This window comes from Balaenoptera borealis (genome assembly GCF_965194805.1).
Source record: "Balaenoptera borealis genome assembly, chromosome: 5".
Taxonomy (NCBI): domain Eukaryota; kingdom Metazoa; phylum Chordata; class Mammalia; order Artiodactyla; family Balaenopteridae; genus Balaenoptera; species Balaenoptera borealis.
In genome coordinates, this window is record NC_138862.1 from 66,108,850 (window position 1) to 66,121,399 (window position 12,550).

A 12,550-nucleotide genomic window follows, 5' to 3' on the forward strand; every position below is an offset into this window, starting at 1 on the left:
GAATGTGGCTTCTCTGGGGAACCATTAGGAGAACAGTTTGATTAGACCAAAAAATTCAGCATGACTGCGTGATCCCTTCAAAGTGAGGACAACACTGTCATATGTAGCTAACATATTAAACAGCAGCACTAGGTCAACTGAAAGAGACCAAGGCCCTTGGGATTCTAATCTACTTCCTACTAACCAGATATATCATTTATGAATTTCATTACTCTGAAAGAATATACAGACATCTGTATTATCTAACTGACCTCACAGGATTACTTATTACTGGGATAAAGGGGAATACTTGTTTTAACTTTAAACAAAACATTACTCAAAATTGGGAAGAAATTTATATAACTATTACAATGTAACCTTATTAGAAACCCTTAATCTACCCTAACTAAACACTAAGCTTTTAAATTCATTGCTTAACTGTATGCATTTAAGGGTGAAGGAGCTGGAGCACTTGGGAAAGACTGGGTTTAACGGACTAGATGCCTCAGGAAAGGTTAAGAGCAGGACAAAGAACTAAATCTCTTGTCTTTCTGGAAAGAAAAAGCAGAAATGATTAGGAGCAGAGTGACTGGATAATGTGTCACCCAAACTAGGACAGTGAAGAGTGTGAAGGAACGTGGCATTAATAATTTCACTGGACAAGCATAAATTGGGACACATGATCACTCTTGTCTTTATGTGTATAGTATGTCAAATTTGCCTAAAGGCAATGAGGAATCAGAAAAATTTTAAATAGGAGTGACAGTATCACATGTGCTTTTAAGAAAGCTGACTTTGACAGCAATGAGGGTGTGAAAGATATGAAGGAGGGAACTCAGGATGTAGGAGGTTGTTTTAACAATTCTATGATACGATGATGGGCTAAACTAAAGTCAGGGCAGTGGAGATAGAGAGGACAAATCACAGAACTACACTGGAGGTACAATCTTTACATTTACTCTGAACTAAAATGAAATAATCCTTTATATGCATATTTTGTTTTCAAAAGAATTTGGAGAAAAGACACAACAGCTAATTGCTATCTTACCAAAACAAAACAAAACAAAACAAAAAAGACAAAAATAAAAAAAAATTTGAGGCACAAAGAATGGGAGAAGTGCTTAAACTAGATCATTACTTCATACCTAATAGAACTGTCATTTGACCAAATCTCCATGTACCAAATGCAGAATATTTCAGCTTCTTCTCTTCTTCCAACCAATCTCCATCTCTGTTTAATTCTCAATTTACTTTTATTATCACTTCCTCTTGCTTCCCATCTGGCTTTTATTCTTTTAAGTGTACACCATACACCAGTGGGGAGGTACTTATCCTCCCCACCGTCACTCTCAATATTGGTCCCTGTTTCAAAACATTAGAACATATTTCCTTTCCAACTTAAGCCTCAAATGCTTATCCAATGAATTAGGTTGTTATGGCTATTAAGTAATAGTCAAGGGCATCTTATTGGATTTCTACATTCTCAAGATTCCTGCTATATATCACACTAGGATTATTTCATTGTTTTGTTCTTCTGTTTGCTATCTTTCTTACACATCTTAATACCCTCACCTCAATGTTTCCACGGTAGACATTTTCTCCCTTGATCTTTTTGTCTGCCTACAGTTTTTGAGAACAAGAGCTCCCGGATCTGGGGATATAGCTGTACTACACTGCCGCATAGGAAAGGAGGGTTTACATGCTCACAGCTTCAGGAAACGGGGCTAAAGTGGGTTTTAACAGAAGACCTCAATAAAGGCAAAGCAGGTTTTGTTTCCAGACTCCCGTTTACCTGCCCTCCAAAGGCAAAAAGCTCTTCTCTTTAGAGAACATTTTGTATGTTTTAAAAAAATAACTCCATTGGCTGCCTAGCATAAGAGAGCATTTCTGAAGTTGGTGTTCACTATCACAAGGCAGGGGAGAGGGGACTGAGTTCCCTCTAGAAATTTAAAATTTTGTATTATTATTTTGATAACAATCTAGTTTTAAAAATCAATATATTCTGGATCACCTGGATGACATAGTAGTGCCATGGAATTTCTATGTCTGAATTTGGTTTTGTGTTTACATCCACAATAACAGCAACCTAATGGTGTGCTCTATTAAGAAATTAACATAAGTGTACTATTACATAATAAATGCATTTGTACCAAGTGAGAACCCAATTATGTTACATATATGAATGAAGAGTTCACAAGAGTTTGAAGAGACAAAATAGGTGGGGGAATTGAGTTATTATTCTACACATGGTACAGGAATGGAAGCCTAAATAAAACAAACAAGTAAAAGGGCTTTGTATAGTTTATTCAAGTTTGAAAAGCATTAGTGTAAGATATAGAAACATCAGGAATCCACAAAGGCAAAAGAAGATGTAAAGCATGCAAATTCACCACAAATCTTCTATTGCCTGCATGGCAATTATAATAAATCATTCCTCACATTCCATCCCGGCTAATACTTGAAGAGATATAATCCAGGGGAAAAAAATGCAGAATATGACACACACTAATACCGGTGTCAGTCTTGATTTAAAAAAAAAAATTGAGGACAAGGACTACTAAATAAGATCTCATGACCTCATTTCAGCATTATATTGGTCAGAAACTCTATACATGTGACGAATACGTAGGTTAGATTCAACCAAAAAGAATTTTACTTTTCTTTCTTCATAAAAATAACATGCTTATTAAAGAAAATATGGAAATACAGAAATACAGAACAAAGAAAATAAAATCACCTACACTCTTCTTACCCTAACTACTGTTAGCATTTTGGAATATTTCCCTGTATTAATTCAATACACAGAATTCTCTTTGCTTTTCGTTTCTCTTTAACATGGTTGAAATCACTTGTTATAAACACTTTAACTTGGAGTAACTTTGCTGGATTCAAACTGTAACTCAGCTTCTAAATCCAAACAGGCCACCTAGGATTCTCTGAGTTTAGAATGAATGAGAGACCCTAAATATCTTCTGACCCAGATTCAAAATAAACTTGAAGTACAAAGACCAAAGAATGATTTACCTCAGAATATTTAGTGTTTATTGTAAACTTAAAAAGAGGATGGGGGAGGGCAACATCTTAGTCAGTGAAAGCTACAACCTATAGTTTTGGCACTAAAATATTACTGAGGTCTTTGATTCTAAACAATAAATAATTAGTAATAAGAGGATTTTCTGACGTGAAGAGAGGTGAAGAGAGGTGAAGAGAAGTGAAGATAGTGATAACTCAAAGGAAAGTAACTTGAATCATAATACACCTTAGAGAAAGACACCTACTTTTAATCTAAAAATGTAAATTATTTCACCTAGCCCTAAATTACTTCACCTCTTATTATAAAAGATCTATAACCAATTAAATGAACTTGTCAATGATCAAAACATGTTATATATATATTTTTTTAAATATACAAAGTCTCTGCTTGAAATACATATTAAAAAGCTGAAAACTTCCAACCCACAAAATATATAATGAAATATATGTAAATTGGGAAGGGGGATGCATGCATGGCACGTAACTAGAAGTTTAAAAGACCAGGCATTAAACACACACACACACACACACACGAGAAGAAGCTTAATCCTGGCTTTGTCACAGCCACCTATGGAATCTTGGATAAGTCATTTGACATGTTTAGCCAGAGTTTCAGAATCTATAAAATGAGAGATTCACTCTAGCTATAAACCCTATTGAGATTTTTTCTTTTTCCTCTGCATACAATCTCACAAATCAAACTGACATGAAAACAACTTTGTAATAAAATCTCTCTAGAATCATTTCAATTAAGTATCAAAGCAAAAAATAAAGTCTTCTCATAAATTAGTACTTATGGCTCTTAGAATTGGCTCCGTCTAAATGTTGAGGTTAGGCTTTTCCAATGGCTAGTGACACGATGTTGACATATTAATTGCTTTCAATGTATATTACTAGTATGATCAAATCTTCATTTTATTCCTGCTCCCAAAACACCAATAGGAAAGTAAACAAAAGAACACAAAATATCATCTATAATAAGGTCTATATATTAACAGTTTAAAAAATAATAATATATAAAATGTATATTTTCATATGCTATATGATACTGAACTAATAATAAACACTTCTATGTAAAGAAATTACTTCTGAATTTTAAGTAGTCAAAATTTATATATAAGATCCTGCTCCTAATGAAATTCTTTATTTGAATGCTATGTATATGTACTGTCCTCATCCTACAAATAAAAACCCAGGTTGGAAACTTTCTACAGGAAGTCAGTGGGGATGAAACTATATGGTCAATGAAACACTGAAGTACAGCTATCTAATTATCTTACGTGCAGAAGTGCTATTGTACTTTGTACTCTGGCAGCCATCTAGTCTCGAAATAGTTTACTTTAAGAACAAAGAGAAATCCAACTTCTAGTTAACTACTGGTTAATGTGCTTTTTAAAAAACTCTTTTGACTCACCTTAGTCCAAGGATGTGCCTTAATTTGAGGGAATTTGAATTCTGTGTAGTTGGGGTTCATTTCTCTAATTTGCTCCCTTGTTGGTGTCCCCAGGACCTAGATAAAGAAAGCAAGTTATTGCCATATTTTTCTATATACTTACAAATATAGTCTTTATGTCTTAATGTACTGGTTTTACTGGAAAAAGGAATTCCAAAGTTATAAAATACATAGCTCATTAAACAGAGCAGACTTTATAAAAAGACTTTAATTTCTAACTGACTACAGAACCCATGGTATACTACCGTATACAGACATTTATGATAATAGTAATGTTAAATCAGGCTTGTAAAAGAAAGATCACTCAAAAATATTCAAGTAAAAATCAGGCATCCTCGTTCTCTCTAGAAAAACAATCTATTGCAATGATGGCATCTGAAATGAGAGCATCTTTTATTCATTTAGTAAAGTAAGCCAAAGGTTTTATTATTAATAAACTATTGATATTTAGGAGGATCTTAGTCAAACATGGTCATCAATAATTCCATTCAATCACTGAATATTAAGTGAGTGTCCCTGTGTACTAGGAACTACACTATGGTATATGAAGGATACAAAGAACAAGAGATTTCCTGCTATGATAAACTTACTTATTTGTGTGTGGAAAAAAGTCTAACTATAATACAAGATGAAAATATATCGAGTACTTCATTGCCTCCAGAGCTGTATTAGGCACCAGACAAAGGAAAGTATATGGACCTGAGTGCACAAAGCAGATGATGGGAAGAAACACTAAATACTAAAATGAGTACTTTGAAGAAAGATGACATTTATTACCCATCTTTATAACTCTAGGGCCTGATATAAAACAAGTTTGTTAAAATAAAATGTTAAGTCATTTACAATTCAAGGATAGTTGTGCAGAAGGAGTAGAATGTAATGATAAGTACTTGATTTGTGGTGAACAATCAGGGCAAAGTAAGAATTTTAGGTTTTTGTTGTTGTTGTTTCTACTTCTGTAGACTTCATTAAAACTTGCAGAACTTAATCAAAATTTTAGAAGTTTTATTCTTCAAAAGACACTCTTAAGAAAACAAAAGGTAAGCTAGACTGAGAGAAAACATTTGCAAAACATATTCAAAGGACTTCTATCTCGAATATACAAGGACTCTTATAATTCAAAAACAGAAAGACAACACTATAAAAATGGGCAAAAGATATGACCAGATACTTCACAGAAGACACAGAGATGGCAAATAAGTACATTAAAAGATGCTCAATATCACTGATCATTAGGGAAATGCTAATTAAAACTACAAGATACTACCTACTAAGGTGGCTAAAATTAAAAGGACTGACTATGTATACAAAGTCTTGTTGAGAATGTAGAGCAAGTGAAACTCTCATCCAGTGCTGGTGGAATTGTAAAAAAGTTATACTCATCATTCCCTCTCCTAGGTAGTGACCCAAGAGAATTAAAAGCATATGTCCATACAAAGACTTGTATACTGATGTGCATAGCATCTTTCTTGCCACTGCCAGAAAGTGGAAATAACTCAAATGTCCACAACACGGTGAATGAACAAATAGTGGTATATTAATACAATGCAATACTAGTCAGAAATAATAATAATAATAATAAAAACATGGATGAATAATTATACTAAGCAAAAGCAGACGAAAAAAGTACCTACTGTATAATTTAATTCATATGGAATTCTAGAACATTTTCTGCCTACAGTGACAGAAAGAAGATCCATGGTTATGAGGAGCTGGAGGCAAGTATTACAAAGAGGTACTAGGACATTTTTAGAGGTGATAAATATTTATAAACTTCATTTCATTCTTGTAGTAGAATTCCAGCTTTACAGAGCGAAGCAAGGTGTATTGAGAAGGGAAATCTCTGATCTTTGTAGCTGTAACTATCAGATATTTAAAAGTCAGGAGCTATCTATACTTAAAATATGAAAAATAAAAGTTTTTATTTTTAAATAATAAAGCAAGCACTTATGTTCTAAATTAGACCCTTGATGAAGGGTGTACATGTGTAACATGTAATGGGGAAAACAGTGAAAAAGAAGGGAGAGTGAACTTATCGATAATTCTACCTCCTAAATGCAACTCCACTAGATTTTTTTAAGTGCTAAAGAAAAACAGCAATGACTTGAAAAAAAATGAGTATTTAAAATGCATACCTTCAGGGACTTCCCTGGTGGTCCAGTGGTAAAGAATCCACCTCCCAATGCAGGGGATGCAGGTTCGATCCCTGGTCAGGGAACTAGGATCCCACATGCTGTGGGGCAACTAAGCCCGCGTGCCACAAACTACTACAGAGCCCACACGCTCCAGAGCGCGAGTGCCACAACTAGAGAGAGAAAAGCTGCACGCCACAACTAGAGAGAACCCCACATGCCACAACAAAAGATCCCACATGCCGCAACGAAGATCCCGTGTGCCACAACTAAGACCCAATGCAGCCAAATAAATAAATAAGTATTTTTTTAAAAAATGAAATGCATACCTTCAATGATGCTACAACCCACTAATTCCATTTTAAGGCATAGACTCTAACCTAGAGAATCTCTTTAGATACATACATATATATATATATATATATAGTCTGTAATATATATATGTAGTCTGTAATAATATAATATTGCAGGCAAAAACAAAAATCCAAAAGTAGAATTAATAAATAAACTAAATTGTGGTATAGTCATACAATGATATACTAACTAGCAATGAAAATAAATGAACTAGAGCTACACATACCTCATGGATGAATCTCACGCAGTGGTGAGTTTTCACTCAATACTGAATACATATAGTATAACTGCCTTATATAAAGTTTAAAAACAGGCAACACTAAACTATATTTTAGTTTACATAGTAAAACCAAATCAAAAGCATGGGAATATTCATTAGAAAAATCAAGTATAGATTATTTAGCTTACTAGGAAGGATGTAGGAGGAGGGACTGTGAGTGGGATGGGCATAAGTAGTTCTTCTAATTCTAATTCTTAAAATGAGTGGTACTTACATGGATATCCACTTTATTATTATGCTTTAAACTTAATACATTTTAATATATTTTTGCATTATGATATGTTTCACAATAAACGAAATGACACTTAAGAAATGCCCACTCTCAAATCAGTGAGTATTTTTTGCACAGTCTCCCTATATTTATTCAATACCTTGTTAACACAAGGCATGGTCCTAACTCCCTACAAGCTGGTAAGAATGCCAAAAGAAATGAGCGTTGTATGCTATCTATTAGTAAATACATTTTTTTACTGTATGAACACAGATCACATGAACTTATCAGCCATTTGGCTGACTGTCCCATATTTACACACTATATAACTAAAAGGCAGGATGCTCCTTGAAGTTTCAATTCTTATGTTTTTCATTATAGCCTATGAATATTCCCAGGGGAAGTAAATCTGTGAAATATACACTAAAACAGCTGAGAAACTTATGACATGTACAAAAGGTTTGCTTAAAATACAAATTTTAATAATTTACTTTATGTGAAAGCAAGAAGGTATACTGTATGTGTGCATATGTGTAGTCACTCCCATATTCTCCCTAAACTCACTGTCTCACAACCACTTAGATCTAAACATTTATCCAAAATTTTATACATGAAAAATTTCAAACATGAGAAGAGTTGCACCTTTTCTTAGATAGTGAAAATGCCCTTGCCTATACCACCTCGATTCTATGATTAATATTTTACCATATTTGTTTCATCACATTTCCACCCCTCAATCCATATATCGATCCACCTTATTTTTTGATGCATTTGAAAGTCAGTTGCAGACACTAGTACATGTCAGCATACATATAATTAACTAAGGTTCAATATTTCTGGCATTTTCATCTAAGCATTTTTTACATACCTAGAATTCTCCTTTGATATACACCAGGTGCATGGATGTGGAAAAAAATCCTTTATCACAATGGGAAATAATCTGCTTTGATGAATAGTTATGATATAAAAAAGATTCTTAATTATACTTCTTATTAGTGGTCAGTTTAACTGTGTTCTTTACCTTCAAAATGTGGATATTTGTGACTTTTAAGAAAATTACTAACTAGTAAATGGAATCATTGACATATTCACTATCAATTATTTAAAAGCAATTAAGCAAATAAACTAGCATGTTACCACAAAGTGGCAATAGAGATCGCCTTACTCCTTTGTTACTGCCACATGACCTTGAATCACTAACGCCATTAGATGGGGAAAGCGAAATTCCAATGTCACAGTCTGTTCTATGTTTAATTTCTCTTGCCAAATATTCAACTACTATAATAATTTTTCTATTCTTTTTCTTCTCACTTTTAAATCTTGAAAGCACATTCTCCCCAGGCTGGCTAACAGAGATGAAAAGTAGATGGGAGACCCACTAGTCAAGGGATTAGCAAACTTTTTTTAAAGGGCCAGAGAGTAAATACCTTAGGCTTTGTGGGCCATACAGCCTCTGTCACTAGTCAGCTCTACTACTGTAGCACAAAGCAGCCATAAATAAATAGGCAGCAGACTTAATTTGGTCCCTGGGCCCAGTTGCTGACCTCTAATCTAGTCTAAACATTTTTAGAGATGAGAAAAACTGAGGCCCAGAAAGAACAACTTTTCAGAGGTCAGAACTAATCAGAAGCAGAGCTAGAACATAATTTAAATCTCGGGACTTCCCTGGTGGTCCAGTGGTTAAGACTCCACATTCCCAATGCAGGGTTCAATCCTTGGTCAGGGAACTAGATCCCGCATGCCGCAACTAAAGATTCTGTGTGCCACAACTAAGACCTGGCGCAGCCAAATAAATAAATAAATATTAAAACAAACAAATAAACAAAAAAACAACATAAGAAAGACAAATCTGGGCTTCCCTGGTGGCGCAGTGGTTAAGAGTCTGCCTGCCAATGCAGGGGACACGGGTTTGAGCCCCGGTCTGGGAGGATCTCACATACCACGGAGCAACTAGGCCCGTGAGCCACAATTACTGAGCCTGCGTGTCTGGAGCCTGTGCTCCGCAACAAGAGAGGCCACGATAGTGGCCCCCGCTTGCCGCAATTAGAGAAAGCCCTCGCACAGAAACGAAGACCCAACACAGCCATAAATAAATAAATAAATAAATAAAATAAATTTAAAAAAAAAGACAAATCTTAAAAAAAAAAATTTAAATCTCATCAGTGGCAAACCAATTTTAGGAGATGGTATGAAAGAATCTGTTTATTGACTTGGTTGGAGGACAGACAATTTCAGCTTTTAATGTTGGTAGCTGTGAAAAATTTTGACGCTATTAAGTATGAAGGAACAGAGCTGGAAGAGAAAATAGTATTTAAGATATTCAAGAAGAACCTGGAGAGGGCTTCCCTGGTGGCGCAGTGGTTGAGAGTCTGCCTGCCAATGCAGGGGACACGGGTTCGAGCCCTGGTCTGGGAAGATCCCACATGCCGCGGAGCAACTAGGCCCGTGAGCCACAATTACTGAGCCTGCGCATCTGGAGCCTGTGCTCCGCAACAAGAGAGGCCGTGATAATGAGAGGCCCGCGCACCGCGATGAAGAGTGGCCCCCACTTGCCACAACTAGAGAAAGCCCTCGCACAGAAACGAAGACCCAACACAGCCATAAATAAATAAATAAATAAATAAATAAAATAAACCCAAAGTTTAAAAAAAAAAAAAAAAAAAGAAGAACCTGGAGGAGTTCTCCACCAAGTGGTGGATATTAAGTATATCATTTAGAAGTGAGCTTGAGGATGGAAAAACAGCTTTGGTAGTACCTGATGCACAGACGCTAGGTGGTTGTGAGAGTAAGAGGCAAAGCACGTTGAAGAAGAAGAGTGCTAAAGATGGGGACTCAAAAGACCCGAATATATGGAAAAAGGGAAATTTAAAAAGAAGGTTGAGACAGAAGCCTAAGAGACTGGAACAGGTCCTACAGACGATGATACCATGGAGGACAAGGAAAGTGAACACTTAAAGGACTGAGAGGTGGGTATCTGACACAACGAGCCCAGGTAAAACAAAGCCCAAAAGGTGTTCACTGATGCTGGTCATGAAGACTTCCTTTCTGACCTTGGTGAGGTCACTCGTGAGAAGAGCAAGCAGACTATAATCATCTGAAATGAGCAAGTAAAGACAGCATACATAAGTTCTCCTTTTAAAAGGTACATCAGTGAGGGAAACGGGAGAACAAAAAGAAGAAATGTTTACTGAGTAACCAGTATTAAGAGCTCTATGCTAGGTATATTAATTTTCTTTTCTCGTTTAAACTTTACAGATACTCTATTACCCCATTTCACACTTAAGAGAAACCTAACGTTCACTATGGTAAACAGACTTCTCAGAGTTACAGTCTGCCAATGGTAAATAAGGGATTCAATGCATGTGTAGTTGACTCCCTAAAATGGTCTACCTAATATTAAGGGCAGGAACAAGAAAAGGTTTCTAAAAAATAATTTAAAGGGACTTCCCTGTGGCGCAGTGGTTAAGAATCCGCCTGCCAATGCAGGGGACATGGGTTGGATCCCTGGTCCAGGAAGATCCCACATGCCATGGAGCAACTAAGCCCATGCGCCACAACTACTGAGCCTGCGCTCTAGAGCCTGCGAGCCACAACTACTGAAGTCCACGCGCCTAGAGCCCATGCTCCGCAACAAGAGAAGCCACCACGATGAAAAGCACTGCCATCGCAACAAAGAGTAGCCCCTGCTCGCCACAACTAGAGAAAGCCCACGTGCAGCAACAAAGACCCAACACAGCCAAAATTAAATAAATAAAGTAAATTTATTTTAAAAGTAATAATAATTTTTTAAAAATCACTTTCTTAAACTCCATTGGTTATACCATAAAATAAAACTGAATTCTTCGGAGTCATGTGGAATATATTTAGATTTTATAAGATCACAAGGCTATAGTTAAAAGTTAAACAAAAAAGTTGGACTTTTCTTGACAACTTAAAAAAAAACATGATTTAAATAAAATCTACCTATATCATGGTAAAATCTAACTATATCAATTTAATAAAAGGAGTATCTTGAACTGTTAACTTATGGATTATAGATCTTAGGCAACATTAGAATAATATGAAGAAATACAGGCATCTATTTGTCTAAACAAGATCAAAAAGTGTAACAAATCTCAAACTTATTTTATAAATTTTTGTAAAAATGCTTTTAATAATTGAGCAATTTTGATACATCACTTTCAGGCTCCTTTAGCTGTAGATTTTCACTGTAAATCCCATGCTTACTCATGCTTAAGCATATCTGCAATACCAAACATGTAAGTTTAGTACCTTGTATGTTAGTGATTGTTTCACACATGTAGAATTTAGATTGGAATGTTAAATGATGGGCAAGTCCCATGGATGTGCACATTGTAAGTCATTCTATTGCTTAGAATTTTTAATCTCAAGGCCTAAGTTACAGAAACCATTGTTATGGAATTGCTTTGGGTATAAATATTGTGCATATCTAGCAGGGAGCCATAACTACTTTAAGGTGGTCTAATGTAAACTAAAAGCCTTATATAACATAGTACAATTCTGCATAACCTGGCATCAGTAGGTCAATAAATTTGGAATGTCATGCAAAGGCTTGCATTATTTAAAAAAAGAAAAATTATCATGGACTTCTCCTTCTAGTCATTATTCAGTAACTGATACTAGAATTGCTCTCTAGAGTAAATAACTAGAAAACTAACTGACAAAATACTCTTTAAAGAAAAAGGTAAATATGATCCAAAAAGAAGAAGGGGGAAAAACTGGTCAACAGGTACAGATCCAAAAATGACAGAGATGACAGAATTGACAAATAAGGACTATAAGACAGCTATTATATTGAGAAGACACATGGAGGATTAAAAAAAAAAAAACAAACCACACAGTAACTGTACAGTTGAAAAGTATGACACGTGAAATGAAAACTTCCCTGGAGGTCTAACACATCACAGAAGACAATCAGTGAACTTTAAAAAACAAAAGAAAAACAAAAAATAGAAACTACCAAAGCTGAAGCATGGAGGTAAAATGGCTAGAAAAACATATGTACGTGTGTTTGGAGTCTGAGTAGGGTAATGGGGGGAAAGATGTAGAAAAACTATTTGAAGAAACAGTGGTCAACATTTTTCCAA

General features: G+C 35.2%; 1 protein-coding gene across 6 annotated transcripts in view; it reads right to left on the minus strand.

Annotated features, from left to right (window-relative positions):
* The window catches only part of GSK3B (glycogen synthase kinase 3 beta), a 201,724-nt gene that overhangs the window by 41,229 nt on the left and 147,945 nt on the right, over positions 1–12,550 (minus strand). For all 6 annotated transcript variants that reach the window (XM_082394945.1, XM_082394944.1, XM_082394941.1 and 3 more), the window contains one exon: positions 4,427–4,522. In XM_082394945.1, the coding sequence (XP_082251071.1) occupies positions 4,427–4,522 (96 nt within the window). The remainder of the gene's footprint in view (positions 1–4,426; positions 4,523–12,550) is intronic.